Source organism: Pseudophryne corroboree, chromosome 9 (genome assembly GCF_028390025.1).
Source record: "Pseudophryne corroboree isolate aPseCor3 chromosome 9, aPseCor3.hap2, whole genome shotgun sequence".
Classification (NCBI taxonomy): Eukaryota; Metazoa; Chordata; class Amphibia; order Anura; family Myobatrachidae; genus Pseudophryne; species Pseudophryne corroboree.
In genome coordinates, this window is record NC_086452.1 from 268,395,601 (window position 1) to 268,420,468 (window position 24,868).

Here is a 24,868-nt window from a genome sequence, read left to right on the forward strand (position 1 = left end):
AAAAAAACAGACCTGCTTTTTTTATTCGTGATTGGATAGGCATGCACGGATCCATGAGATCCGTGCATGTATATCAGTGGGAAGGGGTGGGAAAGTGCTTATTTTTTCAAAAAAAAATTGCGTGGGGTCCCCCCTCCTAAGCATAACCAGCCTCGGGCTCTTTGAGCCGATCCTGTTTGCAGAAATATGGGGAAAAAAATGACAGGGGTTCCCCCATATTTAAGCAACCAGCATCGGGCTCTGCGCCTGGTCCTGGTCCCAAAAATACGGGGGACAAAAAGAGTAGGGGTCCCCCGTATTTTTAAAACCAGCACCGGGCTCCACTAGCTGGACAGATAATGCCACAGCCGGGGGTCACTTTTATATAGTGCCCTGCGGCCGTGGCATCAAAAATCCAACTAGTCACCCCTGGCCGGGGTACCCTGGGGGAGTGGGGACCCCTTCAATCAAGGGGTCCCCCCCCCCAGCCACCCAAGGGCCAGGGGTGAAGCCCGAGGCTGTCCCCCCCCATCCAATGGGCTGCGGATGGGGAGGCTGATAGCCTTTGTTGTAAAAGAAAAGATATTGTTTTTAGTAGCAGTACTACAAGGCCCAGCAAGCCTCCCCCGCATGCTGGTACTTGGAGAACCACAAGTACCAGCATGCGACGGAAAAACGGGCCCGCTGGTACCTGTAGTACTACTACTAAAAAAATACCCAAAAAAAGACAAGACACACACACACACACACACACACCGTGAAAGTATAATTTTATTACATACATACACACATACATACATACTTACCTTAAGTTCCCACGCAGGTCGGTCCTCTTCTCCAGTAGAATCCAAGGGGTACCTGTTGAAGAAATTATACTCACGAGATCCAGGGGTCCAGGCTCCTCGGGAAATCCAGGGGTAATCCACGTACTTGACAAAAAAAACAAAACGGTGTCCCGACCACGAACTGAAAGGGGACCCATGTTTGCACATGGGTCACCTTTCCACGAATGCCAGAAAGCCACTTTGACTTCTGTCTAAGTGGGTTTCTGCAGCCAATCAGGGAGTGCCACGTTGTAGCACTCTCCTGATCAGCTGTGTGGTCCTGTCCTCACTGACAGGCAGCACACGGCAGTGTTACAATGTAGCGCCTATGCGCTACATTGTAACCAATGATGGGAACTTTCTGCCCTGCGGTTGACCTAAAGTGACGTCACCGCTGAGCTGAAAGTTCCCATCATTGGTTACAATGTAGCGCATAGGCGCTACATTGTAACACTGCCGTGTGCTGCCTGTCAGTGAGGACAGGACCACACAGCTGATCAGGAGAGTGCTACAACGTGGCACTCCCTGATTGGCTGCAGAAACCCACTTAGACAGAAGTCAGAGTGGCTTTCTGGCATTCGTGGAAAGGTGACCCATGTGCAAACATGGGTCCCCTTTCAGTTCGTGGTCGGGACACCGTTTTGTTTTTTTTGTCAAGTACGTGGATTACCCCTGGATTTCCCGAGGAGCCTGGACCCCTGGATCTCGTGAGTATAATTTCTTCAACAGGTACCCCTTGGATTCTACTGGAGAAGAGGACCGACCTGCGTGGGAACTTAAGGTAAGTATGTATGTATGTGTGTATGTATGTAATAAAATTATACTTTCACGGTGTGTGTGCCTTGTCTTTTTTTGGGTATTTTTTTAGTAGTAGTACTACAGGTACCAGCGGGCCCGTTTTTCTGTCGCATGCTGGTACTTGTGGTTCTCCAAGTACCAGCATGCGGGGGAGGCTTGCTGGGCCTTGTAGTACTGCTACTAAAAACAATATCTTTTCTTTTACAACAAAGGCTATCAGCCTCCCCATCCGCAGCCCATTGGATGGGGGGGGACAGCCTCGGGCTTCACCCCTGGCCCTTGGGTGGCTGGGGGGGGGGGACCCCTTGATTGAAGGGGTCCCCACTCCCCCAGGGTACCCCGGCCAGGGGTGACTAGTTGGATTTTTGATGCCACGGCCGCAGGGCACTATATAAAAGTGACCCCCGGCTGTGGCATTATCTGTCCAGCTAGTGGAGCCCGGTGCTGGTTTTAAAAATACGGGGGACCCCTACTCTTTTTGTCCCCCGTATTTTTGGGACCAGGACCAGGCGCAGAGCCCGATGCTGGTTGCTTAAATATGGGGGAACCCCTGTCATTTTTTTCCCCATATTTCTGCAACCAGGATCGGCTCAAAGAGCCCGAGGCTGGTTATGCTTAGGAGGGGGGACCCCACGCATTTTTTTTGGGGATTTTACATTGTTTAATTAAAAAAAAAAAAATAAGAACCCCAGCACGGATCACACAGATCCGGCCGAGATTGATTGTAAAAAAAAACGGCAGTGTTTTGCTAATCACTGCCGTAAAAATAGGTAAAAAAAAACGAATGACATCGACATCGGAAGAAAAGAAAAACCCGAATACGACAGCTTAGTAAATCCATCGTAATCAATTCAAAAAGTTGCAGTTTTACACTGTCGATGTCATTCGTGATTGAACTTTGACCTTTTTCGGAAATTACGAATCTTAGTAAATTAACCCCACGTGTACATTTTCGGTATCGCCTGCCTAGAGAAATGGAACCTAGATGGTATTTGGTACCGGGGACACAGTACCTCAATCAAGTCTATAGTTGCCTCTGAATTAACGATGGATACCGGAACCACGTTTCTCACCGCCCAGGCTGCCAAGGTCTGAGTTATCTGCTTTGCAGCAGGATGACTGCTGTGATATTTCATCTTCCTCACAAAGGACTGTTGGACAGTCAGTTGCTTACTGGAAGTAGTACAGGTGGTCTTCCGACTTCCCCTCTTGGATGACGATCGACTCCCAGCAGCAACAACAGCAGCGCCAGCAGCAGTAGGCGTTACACTCAAGGATGCATCGGAGGAATCCCAGGCAGGAGAGGACTCGTCAGACTTGACAGTGACATGGCCTGCAGGACTATTGGCTTTCCTGGGTAAGGAGGAAATTGACACTGAGGGAGTTGGTGGTGTGGTTTGCAGGAGCTTGGTTACAAGAGGAAGGGATTTAGTGGTCAGTGGACTGCTTCCGCTGTCACCCAAAGTTTTTGAACTTGTCACTGACTTATGATAAATGCGCTGCAGGTGACGTATAAGGGAGGATATTCCGAGGTGGTTAACGTCCTTACCCCTACTTATTACAGCTTGACAAAGGCAACACACGGCTTGACACCTGTTGTCCGCATTTGTGTTGAAATAATTCCACACCGAAGAGCTGATTTTTTTTGTATTTTGACCAGGCATGTCAATGGCCATATTCCTCCAACGGACAACAGGTGTCTCCCTGGGTGCCTGACTTAAACAAACCACCTCACCATCAGAATCCTCCTTGTCAATTTCCTCCCCAGCAACACCCATATCCTCATCCTGGTGTACTTCAACAGTGACATCTTCAATTTGACTATCAGGAACTGGACTGCGGGTGCTCCTTCCAGCACTTGCAGGGGGCGTGCAAATGGTGGAAGGCGCAAGCTCTTCCCGTCCAGTGTTGGGAAGGTCAGGCATCGCAACCGACACAATTGGACTCTCCTTGGGGATTTGTGATTTAGAAGAACGCACAGTTCTTTGCTGTGCTTTTGCCAGCTTAAGTCTTTTCTTTTTTCTAGCAGGAGGATGAGTGCTTCCATCCTCATGTGAAGCTGAACCACTAGCCATGAACATAGGCGAGGGTCTCAGCCGTTCCTTGCCACTCCGTATCGTAAATGGCATATTGGCAAGTTTACGCTTCTCCTCAGACGCTTTTAATTTTGATTTTTGGGTAATTTTACTGAACTTTTGTGTTTTGGATTTTACATGCTCTCTACTATGACATTGGGCATCGGCCTTGGCAGACGACGTTGATGGCATTTCATCGTCTCGACCATGACTAGTGGCAGCAGCTTCAGCACGAGGTGGAAGTGGATCTTGATCTTTCCCTTTAACCTCCACATTTTTGTTCTCCATTTTTTAATGTGTGGAATTATATGCCAGTATCAAAAGCAATGGCCTACTACTATATTTACTGCGCAAAACTAAAATGCACCACAGGTATAGAATGTAGATGGATAGTATACTTAATGGATGACAAGTGACGACACAGAGGTAGGTACAGCAGTGGCCTACCGTACTGCTATATATAGTATACTGGTGGACACTGTCAGCAAACTGCAAAACTAAAATGCACCACAGGTATAGAATGTAGATGGATAGTATACTTAATGGATGACGACACAGAGGTAGATACAGCAGTGGCCTACCGTACTGCTATATATAGTATACTGGTGGACACTGTGTCAGCAAACTGCAAAACTAAAATGCACCACAGGTATAGAATGTAGATGGATAGTATACTTAATGGATGACGAGTGACGACACAGAGGTAGGTACAGCAGTGGCCTACCGTACTGCTATATATAGTATACTGGTGGACACTGTCAGCAAACTGCAAAACTAAAATGCACCACAGGTATAGAATGTAGATGGATAGTATACTTAATGGATGACGACACAGAGGTAGGTACAGCAGTGGCCTACCGTACTGCTATAAGTATATATAGTATACTGGTGGACACTGTCAGCAAACTGCAAAACTAAAATGCACCACAGGTATAAAATGTAGATGGATAGTATACTTAATGGATGACGAGTGACGACACAGAGGTAGGTACAGCAGTGGCCTTCCGTACTGCTATATATAGTATACTGGTGGACACTGTGTCAGCAAACTGCAAAACTAAAATGCACCACAGGGATAGAATGTAGATGGATAGTATACTTAATGGATGACGACACAGAGGTAGGTACAGCAGTGCACTCTGCACTGTACTCCTCCTATATAATATTAATTATACTAGTGGTCCCCAGTCCCCACAATAAAGCAGCACACTGAGCACAGATATGGAGTGTTTTTCAGGCAGACAACGTATACTGGTGGTCACTGTCAGCAAAACTCTGCACTGTACTCCTGCTATAGCTGCTCCCCAGTCCCCACAATTAAGCAGTGTGAGCACTCAGCACAGATATGTTATGCAGCACACTGAGCACAGATATGGTATGGAGCGTTTTTTTCAGGCAGAGAACGGATAAAAAAGGTGGGGTGAGACCGCGCTGAATTTGATGCATACAAAAAGTGATGTAAATAAAAGCACAATTTATTCCTAAAATAAATGCAATAGGTAACAATTAAAAACTAGGTACATATAGGACGATTACATGTCAAAATGCAGTTGGTATATGATCTAAAATTCATATGACACTTCAATAGGGTTGCCCATACGCCAGGAGGTGATATTTAAAATAGGAGGTTTTATGGTGACCGTTCCGGATTGTTTTCCCCTACAGGTATTTAGTCCAGCATAAACAACAGTCTCAAAGATAAGCAGTAGCCAATGGATTGGCAGTTTACCGTTAGAGGGTAGTGTGCTCCAGAATCTTTTTGATGGAGAGCTCCTCATGCAATACGGTTGTCACAGTCCTTTTGTGCGGCTATTGCTATTTGTAGTCTCAGAGTTTGGGTGAATCGTCCAGACGATTCACCCAAACTCTGAGACTACAAATAGCAATAGCCGCACAAAAGGACTGTGACAACCGTATTGCATGAGGAGCTCTCCATCAAAAAGATTCTGGAGCACACTACCCTCTAACGGTAAACTGCCAATCCATTGGCTACTGCTTATCTTTGAGACTGTTGTTTATGCTGGACTAAATACCTGTAGGGGAAAACAATCCGGAACGGTCACCCTAAAACCTCCTATTTTAAATATCACCTCCTGGCGTATGGGCAACCCTATTGAAGTGTCATATGAATTTTAGATCATATACCTACTGCATTTTGACATGTAATCGTCCTATATGTACCTAGTTTTTAATTGTTACCTATTGCATTTATTTTAGGAATAAATTGTGCTTTTATTTACATCACTTGTTGTATGCATCAAATTCAGCGCGGTCTCACCCCACCTTTTTTTTCTGTACTGTAAACGGGAGTGACTTCCCCTATTTTAGAGACTGCCGCTTGGTGAAGCATCTCCTATCTAAAGCGCCCGAGCACCCTAGGGTATCTATTTTTCTCCAGAGAACGGATAAAAACTGGTGGTCACTTATCAGCAAAACTCTGCACTGTACTCCTCCTAACAGCTGCTCCCCAATCCTCCCCACAATTAAGCAATAAACCAATCAACTTCTACAATAAACGGAGAGGACGCCAGCCACGTCCTCTCCCTATCATCTCCAATGCACGAGTGAAAATGGCGGCGACGCGCGGCTGCTTATATAGAATCCGAATCTCGCGAGAATCCGACAGCGGGATGATGACGTTCGGGCGCGCTCGGGTTAGCCGAGCAAGGCGGGAAGGTTCTAACCTGCCTCGGACCCGTGTAAAAAAGCTGAAGTTCGGGGGGGGTTCGGTTTCCGAGAAACCGAACCCGCTCATCACTAATTTAAAGTTCTAACATAGCCCATGTGTCTGCAAATGTCAGTCACTACCTGGAATAAGCTACTAACTTGAAGTCTTATGTGAAGCTGCTGCTCAGTGTGTTTATTCCAGGCAGCCGGCAGTTAAATAGTGGCGAGGTATTCACATAATTTACTACTGACATTAATGGCTTCAGTACACATGCACCAGTATTGTCTGTTCTACCTGCAGTATGTTCTCTTGTTAGGCTGTGATTAACAACTGTGCCAAGTACCACTACATAAAGATAGCGATACCCGTGCTCTCCCTGGGGGTCCAGCCCACCTTCACAGGGACTGACTCCTTGTTGTCCAGTGTCCACCCAGAGAGAGGCCCCTGCACCAGTGCCCCCTGTCCTGCTCATCTCTCACTGATTGATTGCCGCTAAAAGCCGTGGGTAGCCGCTCTCACTCCCGCCAGGATTGGCCCTACTGTCACTCCAGGTAAGAGCCGGCGCCACACTTACAGGGGCGCAGCAGCCTGACATACATGAGCCTCCACCATCTTCGGTTCTTGAACTATGCACTCCGCCCCGACCTCTCCACTGGTCCGTGTTCCCGCCGCCGTAGTCAGCAGTGTGTATATCCAGCCATCTCCCGGTGTCCGTGCTGAGTGCTGCTGTGTACTGACCATGGGCTGCCCTGCGCTCTGTGTTTCACAGAGCAGGGCAGCCCATGGTCAGTACACAGCAGCGCTCAGCACGGAGATGTGCGCAATGTGCCGGGGTTATAAGGGGAGGGGACGCAATTACTCCTTGTGTGCTATGGGAGAAGGGCAATTTCTCCATGTGTGCCGTAAAAAATAAGAATTTACTCACCGGTAATTCTATTTCTCATAGTCCGTAGTGGATGCTGGGGACTCCGTAAGGACCATGGGGAATAGACGGCTCCGCAGGAGACTGGGCACATCTAAAGAAAGATTTAGGACTATCTGGTGTGCACTGGCTCCTCCCCCTATGACCCTCCTCCAAGCCTCAGTTAGGACACTGTGCCCGGAAGAGCTGATACAATAAGGAAGGATTTTGAATCCCGGGTAAGACTCATACCAGCCACACCGTATAACTCGTGATAGGAACCCCGGTTAACAGTATGATAACCACGGAGCCTCTGAACAGATGGCTCGCAATAACAACCCGATTTGTGTAACAATAACTATTTACAAGTATTGCAGACAATCCGCACTTGGGATGGGCGCCCAGCATCCACTACGGACTACGAGAAATAGAATTACCGGTGAGTAAATTCTTATTTTCTCTGACGTCCTAGTGGATGCTGGGGACTCCGTAAGGACCATGGGGATTATACCAAAGCTCCCAAACGGGCGGGAGAGTACGGATGACTCTGCAACACCGAATGAGAGAACTCCAGGTCCTCATCAGCAAGGGTATCAAATTTGTAGAATTTTGCAAACGTGTTTGCCCCTGACCAAGTAGCAGCTCGGCAAAGTTGTAAAGCCGAGACCCCTCGGGCAGCCGCCCAAGATGAGCCCACCTTCCTTGTGGAATGGGCTTTTACAGATTTAGGCTGCGGTAGTCCCACCGCAGACTGCGCCAGCTGAATAGTGCTACAAATCCAGCGCGCGATAGTCTGCTTAGAAGCAGGAGCACCCAGTTTGTTGGGTGCATACAGGATAAACAGCGAGTCAGTTTTCCTGACTCCAGCCGTCCTGGAAACATAAATTTTCAGGGCCCTGACTACGTCCAGTAACTTGGAATCCTCCAAGTTCCTAGTAGCCACAGGCACCACAATAGGCTGGTTCAAGTGAAACGCTGATACCACCTTCGGGAGAAACTGAGGACGAGTCCTCAACTCTGCCCTATCCATATGGAAAATCAGATAAGGGCTTTTATAGGACAAAGCCGCCAATTCTGACACACGCCTGGCCGAAGCCAGGGCCAACAGCATGACCACTTTCCACGTGAGATATTTCAAATCCACAGTCTTAAGTGGTTCAAACCAATGTGATTTCAGGAACTCCAAAACCACATTGAGATCCCAAGGTGCCACTGGGGGCACAAAAGGAGGCTGACTATGCAGAACTCCTTTGACAAAAGTCTGAACTTCAGGCAGTGAAGCCAGTTCTTTCTGGAAGAAAATCGACAGGGCCGAAATCTGGACCTTAATGGACCCCAATTTGAGGCCCAACGTCACCCCTGCTTGCAGGAAATGCAGAAATCGACCCAGTTGAAGTTCCTCCGTTGGGGCCTTCCTGGCCTCACACCAAGCAACATATTTCCGCCAAATGCGGTGATAATGTTTTGCGGTGACATCCTTCCTGGCTTTGATCAGGGTAGGGATGACTTCCTCCGGAATGCCCTTTTTCTCAGTACCTTGGAAATGAGAGGCAGAGGAGGAAACACATAAACCGACTGGTACACCCACGGTGTTACTAGAGCGTCCACAGCGATCGCCTGAGGGTCCCTTGACCTGGCGCAATATCTTTTTAGCTTTTTGTTGAGGCGGGACGCCATCATGTCCACCTGTGGTCTTTCCCAACGGTTTACCAGCATTTGGAAGACTTCTGGATGAAGTCCCCATTCTCCCGGGTGGAGGTCGTGCCTGCTGAGGAAGTCTGCTTCCCAGTTGTCCACTCCCGGAATGAACACTGCTGTCAGTGCTAACACATGATTTTCCGCCCATCGGAGAATCCTTGTGGCTTCTGCCATTGCCCTCCTGCTTCTTGTGCAGCCCTGTCTGTTTACATGGGCGACCGCCGTGATGTTGTCTGATTGGATCAGTACCGGTTGGTTCTGAAGCAGGGACCTTGCTTGGCTTAGGGCATTGTAAATGGCCCTTAGCTCCAGAAAATTTATGTGAAGCGAAATCTCCTGATTTGACCATAGTCCTTGGAAATTTCTTCCCTGTGTGACTGCACCCCAGCCCCGAAGGCTGGCATCCGTGGTCACCAGGACCCAGTCCTGTATTCCGAATCTGCGGCCCTCTAGTAGATGAGCCCTCTACAGCCACCACAGCAGCGACACCCTGGTCCTTGCCGACAGGGTTATCCGCTGTTGCATCTGGAGATGGGACCCGGACCATTTGTCCAACAGGTCCCACTGGAAAGTCCTTGCGTGGAACCTTCCGAATGGAATTGCTTCGTACGAAGCTACCATTTTTCCCAGGACTCGTGTGCATTGATGTACCGACACCTGTCCCGGTTTTAGGAGGTCTCTGACTAGAGATGACAACTCCTCGGCTTTTTCCACTGGAAGAAACACTTTTTTCTGGTCTGTGTCCAGAATCATTCCCAGGAACAGAAGACGAGTCGTCGGGACCAGCTGTGACTTTGGAATATTGAGAATCCAGCCGTGCTGTTGTAGTACTTCCCGAGAAAGTGCTACCCCCACTACCAACTGTTCCTTGGACCTTGCCTTTATCAGGAGATCGTCCAAGTACGGGATAATTAAAACTCCCTTCTTGCGAAGGAGTATCATCATTTCGGCCATTACCTTGGTAAAGACCCTCGGTGCCGTGGATAACCCAAACGGCAGCGTCTGGAACTGATAGTGACATTCCTGTACCACAAATCTGAGGTACTCCTGGTGAGGAGGGTAAATGGGGACATTTGATGTCCAGAGATACCATGTAATCCCCCTCGTCCAGGCTCGCAATAACCGCCCTGAGCGATTCCATCTTGAACTTGAACTTTCTGATATACGTGTTCAAGGATTTTAAATTTAAGATGGGTCTCACCGAACCGTCCGGTTTCGGTACCACAAACATTGTGGAATAGTAACCCTTTCCTTGCTGAAGGAGGGGTACCTTGACAATCACTTGCTGTGAATACAGTTTTTGGATAGCCACCAACACTGCCTCCCTGGCAGAGGGAGTTGCTGGTAAGGCAGATTTTAGAAAACGGCGGGGCGGGGGGGGGGACGTCCCGAATTCCAGCCTGTACCCATGAGATACTACTTGAAGGATCCAGGGATCCACCTGTGAGAGAGCCCACTGTGTGCTGAAATTTCTGAGACGGGCCCCCACCGTACCCGGGTCCGCCTGTGAAGCCCCAGCGTCATGCTGTGGACTTACCGGACGCGGGGAAGGACTTTTGCTCTTGGGAACTGGCTGTATGCTGCAGCTTTTTCCCTCTACCTTTGCCTCTCGGCAGAAAGGATGCGCCTCGAGCCCTCTTGTGTTTATGGGGCCGAAAGGACTGTACTTGATAATACGGTGCTTTCTTTTGCTGTGGGGTAGCCTGTGGCAAAAAATTTCGATTTCCCAGCCGTAGCTGTGGAAACGAGGTCTAAAAGACCATCCCCAAACAGTTCCACCCCCTTATAAGGCACAACTTCCATGTGCCTTTTTGAATCGGCATCACCTGACCACTGCCGAGTCCATAACCCCCTTCTGGCGGCAATGGACATTGCGCTTATTTTTGATGCCAGCCGGCAAATATCCCTCTGTGCATCGCGCATGTATAAGACAGCGTCTTTTATATGCTCTACTGTCAGCAAAATATTGTCCCTATCCAGGGTATCAATATTATCCGACAGGGAAACTGACCACGCAGCAGCAGCACTGCACATCCATGCTGATGCAATCGCTGGTCGCAATATAATGCCCGTGTGTGTATATATAGCTTTTAGGGTAGCCTCCTGCTTTCTATCAGCAGGATCCTTTAGGGCGGCCGTATCCTGAGACGGTAGTGCCACCTGTTTTGATAAACGTGTAAGCGCTTTATCTACCCTAGGGGATGTTTCCCAACGTGACCTATCCTCTGGCGGGAAAGGGTACGCTGCCAATAACCGTTTAGAAATTATCAATTTCTTATCGGGGGAAGTCCAGGCTTCCTCACACACCTCATTTAATTCCTCAGATGCAGGAAAAACTACTGGTAGTTTTTTCTCACCGAACATAATACCCTTTTTTGTGGTACCTGGGGTACTATCAGAAATGTGTAATACATTTTTCATTGCCTCAATCATGTAACGGGTGGACCTATTGGAGGGTACACTAGTCTCATCGTCGTCGACACTGGAGTCGGTATCCGTGTCGACATCTGTGTCTGCCATCTGAGGTAGCGGGCGTTTTAAAGCCCCTGATGACATTTGAGACGCTGGAACAGTCACAAGCTGAGTAGCCGGCTGTCCTATGTCGTCAAACCTTTTATGTAAGGAGCTGACACTGTCACGTAATTCCTTCCATAAGTCCATCCACACAGGTGTCGACCCCTCAGGGGGTGACAACACATTTACAGGCATTTGCTCTGCCTCCACATCATTTTCCTCATCATACATGTCGACACAGCGGTACCGACACACATCACACACACAGGGAATGCTCTGACAGAGGACAGGACCCCACAAAGCCCTTTGGGGAGACAGAGGGAGAGTATGCCAGCACACACCAGAGCGCTATATAACAGAGGGATATCACTATACAGAGTGTTTTCCCCTATAGCTGCTTGTATTTTATATATATATATATATATATATATATATATATATATACACTGCGCCTAAATTTAGTGCCCCCCCTCTCTTTTTTACCCTTTCTGTAGTGCAGGACTGCAGGGGAGAGCCAGGGAGCGATCCTTCCAGCGGAGCTGTGAGGAAAAATGGCGCCAGTGTGCTGAGGGAGATGGCTCCGCCCCTTTTTCGGCGGGCTTTCTCCCGCTTTTTGTGTTATTCTGGCAGGGGTAATTTACACCTATATAGCCTCTGGGGCTATATATGGTGTCAGTTTTGCCAGCCAAGGTGTTAATATTGCTGCTCAGGGCGCCCCCCCCCCCCAGCACCCTGCACCCATCAGTGACCGAAGTGTGTGGTGTGCATGAGGAGCAATGGCGCACAGCTGCAGTGCTGTGCGCTACCTTGGAGAAGACAGAAGTCTTCAGCCGCCGATTTTCCGGACCTTCTTGCTTCTGGCTCTGTAAGGGGGACGGCGGCGCGGCTCCGGGAACGGACGACGAGGTCGGGTCCTGTGTGCGATCCCTCTGGAGCTAATGGTGTCCAGTAGCCTAAGAAGCCCAAGCTACCACCACTTAGGTAGGTTCGCTTCTTCTCCCCTTAGTCCCTCGCTGCAGTGAGCCTGTTGCCAGCAGGTCTCACTGTAAAATAAAAAACCTAAACTATACTTTCTTTCTAGGAGCTCAGGAGAGCCCCTAGTGTGCATCCAGCTCGGCCGGGCACAGAAATCTAACTGAGGCTTGGAGGAGGGTCATAGGGGGAGGAGCCAGTGCACACCAGATAGTCCTAAATTTTTCTTTAGATGTGCCCAGTCTCCTGCGGAGCTGTCTATTCCCCATGGTCCTTACGGAGTCCCCAGCATCCACTAGGACGTCAGAGAAAAAAAGGGAGGGGGGCAATTACTCAATGTGTGCCGAGGAAAAAGGGGAGGGGGATGATTACTGCATACGGGCTGGGGTATAAGGGGAGTGGAGGTGATTACTGTGTGTCTGCTGAGGTGTAAGGGGACGGGTGATTCCTGTCTGTGTTCCGGGGTATAAGGGGAGGGGGCAATTACTACCACTGTTTTAACCAGCCTGCAGCTGTAATCCCACATCCATGCAGACCCTCCACTGCTATCCTTAACCCCGGGCGCTTCTGCTGCCCAGGCCCTGGCTGCTGCTGCTCCCAAGACTTCGCGGGCATGGGCGGCAACATCGGACTGGGAAATAGCTGTGGGGGGCGGTAGCTGGCGGCGACTTTAGCAGGCATTGGCATGGGTGTCAGTACAGTAGCGGCGGTGGTAGTGGGCATGCCTCACCAGCCACTGACCTCACTACACGCCACTGCCTGAGTCACAACCGCACACCTGGGCGGCACATAGTGCGGCGGCCTCTCACGGCGACTATAGACGTACACTTCCCCTCCCGTTCCTGTAGGCGGCACTAGTGCGGCCTGGGCTGTCTGTGTGGATTGGTCAATCAGCCTTATCCGGGTTGGGAGGAAGCACTGGGAGTTGCCTTCCCGCACGTCCTCCTGTCAGTCACAGCACAGTGTGTACATACAGTACAGTAACAGCAGCACTGACTGTTCTGGGGAAGTGGAACAGGAGGAAGAGGGAAGCTGCCGGGTAACAGCCCTGCCTGGGGGAACAGGACGACAGGGGTTTTAGCAGACATTAGTCCAATACAGCTCGCGGTTGTTGAAAGTAAGGACACTCAGTGTAGGGGTCCCGTTGAGAGACTAGTTAGGGCCACACAGTAACAACTGAGGTTGTACACCCGATGTGAAGGGTTACGGTTTTTCCTTGTAGGGGTCTGCTGGTGCGAACAGCCTGAGCAGGGAGGGAGGCGGGCAATCCGTGTTACCTGGTATACACCTGTCTGGGTGATCGGTAAAATAACTGCTGCCCCAGGGTGCGAGTACTGGCTATGCCCAGCTTCAGCACTGTGTGGTACGATGTGAGTGGCCAGGTCTGGTGTTAGCCATAGTCCTATATCCCTGGCAGGAGCTGTAGTTGCACCAGGAAAGGGGGGCAATACACCGGTCCCGCTGGCAGGGCACAGGCCGGGCATCCCTGCATACAGCTGCAGGATTATGGGCTCTGAGAGCAGCTCCCTGAGGGGATTTACCCTCCAGGATCCGCCATGGACCCAGCCGTCCGGGCTCACCATGTATCCGGCTCTCCTCCAGGATGGACGCCTGGCCTCCGTTTTCGTTTATCACCCGGAGAACCAGGAGATGGTGGACAAGGCAGCGAAGGTAAGAGCACAAACGGCGTCATGTCTGACAGTTGGAGGTGGGGGTCCCGGGCTGCTCCTGCCCATGTCACCTGCATGTGCAGCTTACAGAATACACCTGCTCAGAGGCTCAAACAGGCCTGTCACACAGGCAGTACGGGCATGGGTCGTTGGGTAGACACAACTTAGGTCAACATGGTCATTAGGTCGACATATACTAGGTCAAAAGGTCGACATGAGTTTTTATTTCTTTTTTTTCTTCGTAAAGTGACGGGGAACCCCAATTAGTGCACTGTGTTTGCTTGCCATGCTTCGGGCAAGGTGCCTCACTCCGCTACCGCAGAGCTCGGCACAGGTTACCATTCCCAGTTGTAGTTCATATGGATCATAAAGTACGAAAAAGTTAAAAAAAAAAAAAAAATGTGAAAAACTTTTGTCGACCTTTTGACCTAATGCATGTCGACCTAATGACTGTTGAGATAAGTGGTGTCAACTTAATGACCGTATCCCGGCAGTACACCTGCAGCACTGGGAAGCAAGTGGGAAAATCATTCTGGTTCCCCAGGTATGTGCTATATGGTGGGGAGACTTTCTCTGTATTCAATTAGCATAAGTAGTGTAGTAAATGTGTTACAACCTTTCTGAAATTGTGTTGTGTTTGATCATAAAGGAGACACTATATTTGTGGTAATTTATTGGGCGATTTCTTAGTGATGTAATCATTTTACTTTTGCAGTTGATAGTGTATTTCAGGACCTAGGTTGAATATACAGGATTGAACGGCAAGACAGGGCTAGTATATTATTGGTGCACTGGGGGGTAGCTTAGGGGTTAGATGTTTAGCTTGCTGACCCCTAGGAAAGCACTTCCCATGTAGTACTGTGGGTGTCCTATGATGGTGTCTCTTTAGCTAGTCACTGTTCTTTTTGTCATGACATCTCCGCATTCTATTTTCTGTCTGTCAAATTATCTTGTGGATCTTAAAACTAAATTTTGTTCATTGATCATGACAACCACAATTTACTGTGAAAAATAATGCAACGGTATCACAATGGATTCTGCCACGTTTCTGTGAAAGCTAAAGGGCCCCATACACTACAGCGCCATGTCTGACCCTCATGTCGAATAAGATTTCCCTTGAACCGCCCGGCAGCCTCCCGGGCGGCAGGATCGCATCAGATACATCATATGCGGTCCTTTTGCATACAATGTATCTTATGTGATCCCAGCCATTTCTACGGGATCTGAGATGATATGAATGCAGCACTAACGATTTAGGGGCTCCGATCCAATGCTCACGGGACCGCGCATCGGATCAGATGTAAAACACACCCGATTTGCCACTTTTAATCCGATTTATCATAACGAAAGGTTGAAATCGGGCATTATCGTTGTAGTGTAAGGGGCCCTTTAGACTGGCTGAAAGTACAGCCTTAAAGTCAATGATTATGATCTGCTTAAAAGTCTAAATAGTCGTAATATAGGCAAGAGTAGTGCTTTTTTTTTAATAGTTTAATTATAGACCGAGTAAAACATGCTTAGCATCACTGGTTTTTGTGAGCTCAATAATAATATACAGTTTGTTATACTGTATATTTCTATAACAAACCCCATGCAGCAAATGCAGAGAATTGTAGAACTGAAGTAAACAATCAATTTTTATCATTTTAACATGTTTCATAGATGAAGCTAATAGTTTCACCATAGCTGTCATGCCTCTGTGCATTGACGGTGGTATTGCACACTAGGATCACTGCTTTAAAAAATACAACTTTCTTGATTAAGAGACCCTTATGTTTCATATCATAAAAGTTAGTGGACTTCATGACTACAAAGTCTTCACTTGTCACTATTCTGCATTTCAATGTTTGTAACTAGCAATGAAAAACAATGTACCATTTAAAGTATTTTACTATGTGAAACAACCAGCCACACTTAAGCCAGGTACACACTGGGCGACCTCAGCTAATTAGCAATCAGCACTAAATCGCTATACACACTGAACAATATCATTCAGTGATGCCATCCCCCTCACTCCCTGAACATGCAGCTGAATGATATAGTTAACATTGAGCTGCATGTTCAGTAGATCATGGATGAACAAGAATGAATCGCTGGTGCGTTTATCCATACACACTAGACAATATGAACGATAGAGCTTTTTTTTAAAAAAAAAAGATAGTTATAGTTTATATCGTCCAGTGTGTCGCCCAGTGAGTACGGGGTTAACCCCGTACACACTGGGCGACACACTGGACGATATGAACGATAACAATCTTTTTTTTAAAAGCTTTGATCATAAGATGTTTTAGTTTGTACTATTGCAGATGTGCAATCTTAATAAAAAATTATTACATATAATACAGCCTGTATGTTACATGTACAGTAGTAATAACTTAAATAGAAAAGTTATAGAAAATGTGATTAATCACATTGCTGTTTCAAATGGTAGCCAACCAAACAATGCAAATAAATAGCAAATTGGTATACTAATCACTTTTCCTATGACTTTGCTAGCCATTGTGTGGTTTTGCTGCCCAGTGTTGCATAAGGGTAATGCATTTGCATTGAGGTAGCTAAAGGTGCATACACACTTAGCAATATAGTAAACAATATCACTCATATTCCCCCTCCTGAACAATATTGTTTACTATATCGCTCAGTGTGTATGCCGTTGATGACGGCCGATACGTGGCCCCGCGGGTCGTTAACGACCCTCGGTGTCTGCTGTACAGGAGGCATTTGATATGCTGCCGGTATAACGTAGTACACCCCTGCTGTACATGCAGCTGAATTTGGACTCATTGTCAAAAGCTGCATGTACAGCATGGCCCTGGCATGACGTCCCTGTGTGAGTGTGTATGCCCGCCATCCGCTGGCCAGGGCCAGAAGTGGATATACTAGGAGATGTCTCTCACGGAGCACATTGCCTAGTGTATACCCACCTTAACTGTTACACTTTAGGAAATTCTTATTTCTCCGGCAGGGTCCACAGGTTATCCACAGGATAACAATGGGATATGATGGAGCGACAGCGGATTGGCACCAAACGATCACAAGTTTTCAGTCCTCCCAGGATGTAACGGGCTCGTCCATATATCCCCGCCCACTGGCTCAGGCAAATCAGTTTTTTGTTTGATGTGGCAAGAGCCGGACCATGGTCGCAGGGCTGCTGTTTTTGGCAGCCCTAAGCTTTCTTATTTTATTTTTATAGTCTTACTACGGTTTCTGAGTGATCTTTCCTAACAGCGTCTTACACTCATATTGGAAAGAGTCGCTCCAACAACTCTACGCTGGGTAGCAACAACACTTACCCACAGTACAAGTGCTGTCTCGACGGGCGTCTGTGTCGGATATACTAGCAGGTCCAGCAGATGTTACCAGGCTGTGGCCGGAGCACGGGGAGAAGGTAAGGCATCGGTTCCACTTAGAAAGGGAATAACGGACACAGCCGCACTGTATTGGGAGGAGACTACCAAACCGTACCTGGCGCGCCGCAACCACGGGTGCTCCAGCGCTAGGCCTTAGGGATCATAAGGCAACGGGATTAGTATGAGGTTACGATCCCTAAGGTTGTTGTCAGCGGTGGGGAGTCAGGCGCTCTCCTGGTCGCCCCTCCTCCCAGTTCATGACCAGTTTCCGCCGGTCTCCCGCCATGAACTGATTGCCTCACTTCCGTCTCAGACGCTACCACGAGGGGTCTCTGTCGCAGCGGGCCGCTGCGTCTGTGTACACGCTACCGCAAGGAGACCCGGTCGCAGTACAAGCGTCTGTATGACCGGTGCATCTACATGCACAGTGCATCTGTATTCACTATAAGTTCCCGGAGTGGCAGTGTACACTAGTAGCGTCTGGATCCACTCAGCGTTCGCTAATGTATTGATAGATCTTAGAAGTAGGGTGAGTCTCCCTGTATACCACTCTACTCAGTACGGGTTATACAGCACTAAATTTCTATCCACTTTTGTTAGTATGAATAGTTAAGTTTAGTGCCTATTGCATATGAGTTTGTGTACATTACTGTGGTTTTCTTCGCAATGCGTCTGAATACGTTAGAGATCTGTATAAAACAGAATTCAGTAATATGTACTCCTACATACTTTGAAATGTGTTTGTAGTTTATAATATGCTCATATGACTAATATATAACATGTGACTGACTGCTAGTGCGATTGCTGACTTTATATATGTTTGTCAGTGGTTTCTTCTGAGCCTCAATGCTGGTGCATGGGATGGGGTCAGATTGATATCACTTTAATATAATAAAGTGATTACAATCACAAATTGTGTAGTACACTGTGAAAAGCTGATTATTTATCATGTCTAAGAGCGGCAAAGGTGACGAGGTTACAGTAACACCAACACTCCTAACATGTTTATCCTGCAAGGTGGGATTGCCCTTTCAGGATCTGGCACATGATGGGTTATGTACAAATTGTTTTGCGTTTCAGCAGAGTGCAGGGCAGATCCCTGTTCAAAGGCAGGTAGATCCACCTTGGGCTATGTTTGCACAGACCTTGTCCAGTATAGCTGAACGGATAATCCCTACAACTTCGATGCCAGAAGTAGGGTACACTATTAACCCATACATGCTGCTCCCTTCTTACGGTATATCCCCAACAGCTTCTCCAAGGAAACAAGCTGATAAACCGAGTGTAAATAGATCCTCAAATTCACAGGCTACACAGGATGACACATCAGATGATGATAGCTCTGTATACTCTGCTTCAGCATATGAAGAACAGGTGGAAGGTATCAGCTCAGAGGATATAGCTGAATTAATTGGAGCTATGAAGGCTATTCTATCCCTAGAGGATTCAGCAGAGCTTAGGCACCTGTGTTTAAACGTCCCAGAACAGTTAGGGTCGAGTTTCCAGGGTCAGATCAGCTGATGGAAATCATGGAAGAAGCTTGGTTGACACCCAATAAAAATATAGAATCCCAAATCCTATTACCCTTTTCCAACTGGGGACTGTTTAAAAAGAGAAGTGTCTCCTAAGGTAGATATGCACGTCATTGGATTGGTGTGAAAAACTATATTGCCTTTACCGTCAACATCATTAAATGATGTCACAGACAGAAGAGTGGATGGGTTTTTGAAAACCATATTTTCTTTGTCAGGGGCAGTCATAAGGCCAGCTATGGCTTCAGCTTGAATGGCAAAGGCGGTAGCTGAATGGGCTGACGAACTGGAAAATGAAGCAGGCTGTGGTATTCTTAGAAGAAGCGGCAATAGATATGGGTACTATTGCTTCCGGAGCGTCAGCCTTAACGGTAGCTGCTTGCAGAGCAATTTGGCAACGTACATGGAAAGTTGGTTCAGAATCTAAGAAGGTTCTGGAATCTTTGCCTCTTGTTGGAAATATTCTGTTTGGTAAGGAATTGACAGATATTCTGGAGTCAGAAGCAGAATCCAAGAAGGTCAGGTTTCCTGCCAATTATAACCCCAGGCCTAGGGGTTCGGGTTTTTGGCCATTTCGGTCGCAAACAAAAGGTAAAAGTGATTCTAAGCAGCCCCAATACAATAAGTTTGGTAAGGCAAAGAAGCAGTGGGCCACCAGAGGGCCAGCTACCAAACCAGAACATAAGCCATCAGTGCGGGCCTCCGCCTGCGGGACCCCAGGGTAGAGGGCTGACTTCTCCAGTTTGCACACGTATGGCAGCAGTCGACAACAGATGCTTGGGTGCAAGAAGTGGTATCTCTGGGTTATGTTTTCCCTTTCAAGAAGCAGCCTCCTCAAAGGTTTTTCTGCACCGGTCCGTCTCGAATAGAGGCGAAGGCCAGAGCTCTACAGGAAGCAGTTCAGAAACTGTTTCAGCCAGGAGTAATTATTCCAGTACCCCCTGCACAACATGGACAGGGTTTTTACTCAAACCTGTTTTTGGTTTGGAAGCCAAATGGGTCGTTCTGGCACATTCTCAATCTCAAAATGTTATACAAATACATTTGGGTACCACGGTTCCACATGGAGACATTACGCTCCATAGTTTTGGCCATGGAACCAGGAGATTACATGGTATATCAGGATATATCGGATGCTTGCCTACATGTTCCTATAGCATTGTCTCATCAGTGTTACCTCAGGTTCGCTATCCTCCAGCAACATTTTCCGTTCCAGGCCTTACCCTTTGGGTTTGCCACAGCCCCCAGAGTATTTACCAAGATTGTGGTGGTTATGGCAGTTTATCTCTGTAAGCTGGGGATAATAATTTTTCCATATATCGACGATCTTTTAATCCGGGGGGGGGGGGGGGGGGCGGGGGCGGCGCCCTGGGCAGCAATAAACCTCACATTTTGACACAAATACAGTGGGATTAGACTGCGGAGACAGTAAATCTCTGATCCCCCGCAATTTTATTGAAAAATCACTGGGACCGAAGCCCGCCGTCGGGTGGGCGGGGCTTGATCCTCAGCACTAACCAGCTCCATTTTCTCCACAGAAGCTACATGAGGAAAACGCTGGCTTCCCTGGTCTCTCCCCTGCTGAACACAGGCTGGAAAAAAGAGGAGGGGGGCACTTTGGCAACGCAGTGAGTGGGAATTGGCAATATATATATATATATATATATATATATATTAGCGCTATCTGTATATACATTTTTTTCCAGTGTTGTTAAGCGCTGGTGTGTGCTGGCATACTCTTTCTCTGTCTCTCCTTAGAACCTGGTTGGGGTTTTGTCCCCTTATAGGTTAATCCCTGTGTGTGTGTGGGGTGTCGGTACATGTGTGTCGACATGTCTGAGGCGGAAGGCTTCTCCAAGGAGAAGGTGGAGCAAATTAGTGCTGTGTCCCCGTCGGTTGTGTCGACTCCAGATTGGATGGACATGTGGCATACATTGAATGCAAGTGTGGCTTCTTTACATAAAAGGCTTGATAAGGCTGGTTTATGGGGGACATCAGGCGGTCAATCCTCAGATTGGACCGACTCACAGGGCCCGTGGGGGTCTCAAAAGCGTCCCTTGACACAAGACACTACTACCGACACGGATTCTGATTCCAGTGTCGACTATGACAAAGTAAAATTGCACCCTAGGGTGACTAAAACTATTCAGCGTATGATTGTGGCAATAGGGATGTGTTGCATATTGTGGATGAACCCTCGGTCCCCGACACAAGGGTACACATGTTTAAGGAAAAGAAACAGATTATTAACTTTCCCACATCTCATGAATTAAATGAATTCTTTGGAAAAGCTTGGGAGACTCCGGATAAGAGACCGCAGATCCCCAAAATAATTTTTATGGCATACCCTTTCCCTAAGCAGGACAGGGAGATTTGGGAATCACCCCCCACTGTGGAAAAGGCCCTGATGCGCTTGTCCAAGAAAGTGGCGCTACCGTCTCCTGACACAGCGGGCCTTAAGGACCATGCAGATCGCAGGCAAGAAACTAACTTAAAGTGTATTTATTCTCATACGGGTGCTGTGTTAAGACTGACAATTGCGTTGGCATGGGTGTGTAGCGCAATTGCAGCTTGGACAGATGAGATTACAGATCAATTTGATGCTATGGATAAGGATACTATATTCCTAACTCTAGCCCATATAAAAGACGCAGTCTTATTTATGAGGGATGCTCAAAGGGACATTGGATTGCTAGCTTCTAGGGCCAATGCCATGTCTATCTCAGCGAGAAGATCCTTATGGACTCACAATGGACAGGTGATGCGGATTCTAAAAAACATGTGGAAGTACTACCCAATAAGGGTGATGTATTGTTTGGGGATGGGCTGACGGACCTGGTTTCCACAGCTACAGCAGGTAAATCAAATTTTTCCCCAACAGCAAAAGAAAGCAACACCCTATCAGATGCAGTCCTTTCGTTCGCACAAGTCCAAAAGAGGTTGGGGATCCTCTTTCCTCGCCAGAGGTAAGGGCAGAGGCAAGAGAGCATTTGCTTCGGCAGGTGCCCAGGAACAAAAGTCCTCCCCGGCTCCTTCAAAAACCACAGCATGACGCTGGGGCTCCCCTGAGGGAGTCCGCACCGGTGGGGGCACGTCTTCGACTTTTCAGTCAGGCCTGGGTCAGCTTGGACCTGGATCCCTGGGTGTTGGAAATAGTTTCCCAGGGTTACAAATTGGAATTCGAGGAGGTGCCCCCGAGCAGATTTTTCAAATCGGCCCTACCAGCTTCCATATCGGAAAGGGATGTAGTATTAGCTGCAATTCAAACGCTGTGTATACAGCAAGTGATAATCAAGGATCCCCTGCACCAGCAGGGAAGAGGTTACTATTCAACCCTATTTGTGGTCCCGAAACCGGACGGTTCGGTCAGACCTATTTTGAATCTAAAATCCTTAAACCTGTACATAAAAAGATTCAAATTCAAAATGGAATCTCTCAGAGCAATAATAGCCAACATGGAGGAGTTTATGGTGTCTCTGGACATAAAGGATGCATACCTTAATGTCCCCATATTTGCCCCCCATCAGGAATACCTGAGATTCGCTGTACAGGATTGTCATTACCAATTTCAGACGTTGCCGTTTGGACTTTCCACGGCCCTGAGGATTTTCACCAAGATAATGGCGGAAATGATGGTGGTCCTGCGCAAGCATGGAGTCACAATTATCCCATACTTGGACGATCTCCTGATAAAAGCGAGATCAAGGGAGAAATTGCTGAGCAGTGTGGTGCTCCCTCTGAGAGTGCTCCAGCAACACGGTTGGATTCTAAATCTACCAAAGTCACAGTTGATTCCGACAACTCGACTATCGTTCCTAGGTATGATACTGGATACGGAACAAATGAAGGTCTTCCTCCCAATAGAGAAAGCCCAAGACATCCAGAACATGGTCAGAGACCTGCTAAAACCAAAAAGGGTTTCAGTTCACCAATGCACTCGAGTTCTGGGGAAAATGGTGGCGGCCTACGAGGTCATTCCCTTCGGAAGGTTCCATGCAAGGACTTTTCAATGGGACCTTCTGGACAAGTGGTCCGGGTCCCATCTACACTTGCATCGGAAAATAACTCTGTCCCCAGGAACCAGAGTGTCCCTCCTGTGGTGGTTTCAAAGTGCTCACCTGCAGGAGGGTCGCCGGTTCGGGATTCAGGACTGGATCCTGGTTACCACGGACACAAGCCTCCGAGGATGGGGAGCAGTCACACAGGGAAAGACTTTTCAGGGTCTTTGGTCAGACCAGGAGTCCTGTCTACACATCAATGTGTTGGAACTCAGGGCCATTTACAACGGCCTTCGACAGGCGGAGAGTTTTCTTCGAAACCTACCGGTTCTGATTCAATCGGACAATGTCACAACAGTGGCTCATGTGAACCGCCAAGGCGGGACAAGAAGCAGAGTCGCGATGGCGGAAGCCACAAGGATCCTTCGCTGGGCGGAAAATCATGTAAGCGCTCTGTCGGCTGTCTTCATTCCGGGAGTGGACAACTGGGAAGCAGACTTCCTCAGCAGACACGATCTCCATCCAGGAGAGTGGGGACTTCATCAAGAAGTCTTTGCAGACGTAACACGTCTTTGGGGAACTCCTCAAATAGACATGATGGCGTCACGCCTTAACAAAAAACTTCGGAGGTATTGCGCCAGGTCTCGGGATCCTCAGGCGTTAGCAGTAGACGTACTGGTAACACCTGGGGTGTTCGAATCGGTCTACGTGTTTCCTCCTCTTCCTCTTATCACGAAAGTGTTGAGGATCATAAGACGAAGGAGAGTACAGACGATACTCGTTGTCCCAGACTGGCCTCGAAGGGCCTGGTACTCGGATCTACAAGAGATGCTCACAGGAGACCCCTGGCCTCTTCCTCTGAGGGAAGACCTATTGCAGCAGGGGCCCTGTGTATTTCAAGACTTACCGCGGTTACGTTTGATGGCATGGCGGTTGAACGCCGAATCCTAGCAAAAAAGGGGATTCCGGAAGAGGTCATCCCTACTTTAATAAAGGCTAGGAAGGAGGTAACGGTAAAACATTATCACCGTATCTGGCGAAAGTATGTGTCTTGGTGTGAGACCAAGAATGCACCTACGGAAGATTTTCATCTGTTCTCCACTTCCTACAGACAGGAGTGGATATGGGCCTGAAATTAGGCTCGGTTAAGGAACAGATTTCGGCCCTCTCGATTTTCTTTCAGAAGGAATTGGCTTCTCTTCCAGAAGTCCAGACGTTTGTAAAGGGAGTGCTGCACATCCAGCCCCCTTTTGTGCCTACAGTGGCACCATGGGACCTGAACGTGGTGTTGCAGTTCCTAAAATCACACTGGTTTGAACCGCTTAACAAGGTTGAGTTGAAATTTCTTAACTGGAAGGTGGTCATGTTATTGGCCTTAGCAGTAGCAAGGCGAGTGTCAGAATTGGCGGCTTTGTCACACAAGAGCCCCTACTTGATTTTTCATGTGGATCGAGCTGAATTGAGGACATGTCCGCAATTTTTGCCTAAAGTGGTTTCGTCGTTCCATATGAATCAACCAATTGTGGTGCCTGTGGCTACAGGTGACCTGGAGGATTCCAGATCCCTGGACGTAGTCAGGGCCTTAAAATTTATGTAGCCAGGACGGCTAGAATTAGGAAAACAGAGGCTCTGTTTGTCCTGTATGCGGCCAATAAGATTGGCGCTCCTGCTTCAAAGCAGACTATTGCTCGCTGGATCTGTAATACGATTCAGCAGGCTCACTCTACGGCTGGATTGCCGGTACCAAATTTGGTTAAGGCCCATTCCACTAGGAAGGTGGGCTCTTCTTGGGCGGCTGCCCGAGGCGTCTCGGCTTTACAACTTTGCCGAGCAGCGACTTGGTCGGGGTCAAACACTTTTGCTAAATTCTACAAGTTTGATACCCTGGC

At 48.1% G+C, this 24,868-nt stretch overlaps 1 protein-coding gene across 2 annotated transcripts in view; it reads left to right on the forward strand.

Moving 5' to 3' along the window:
• SCYL3 (SCY1 like pseudokinase 3) overlaps window positions 1-24,868 on the forward strand; it is a 377,023-nt gene that overhangs the window by 54,015 nt on the left and 298,140 nt on the right. Inside the window, exon 1 of one of the 2 annotated variants that reach the window (XM_063940291.1) lies at window positions 12,834-14,100. The exons of the other annotated variant lie outside the window; for it this stretch is intronic. Within the exon in view, the coding sequence (XP_063796361.1) occupies window positions 13,936-14,100 (165 nt within the window). The 5' untranslated portion in view covers window positions 12,834-13,935. Of the gene's footprint in view, window positions 1-12,833; window positions 14,101-24,868 lie in introns of those variants that run through there. 2 annotated transcript variants of the gene reach the window in all.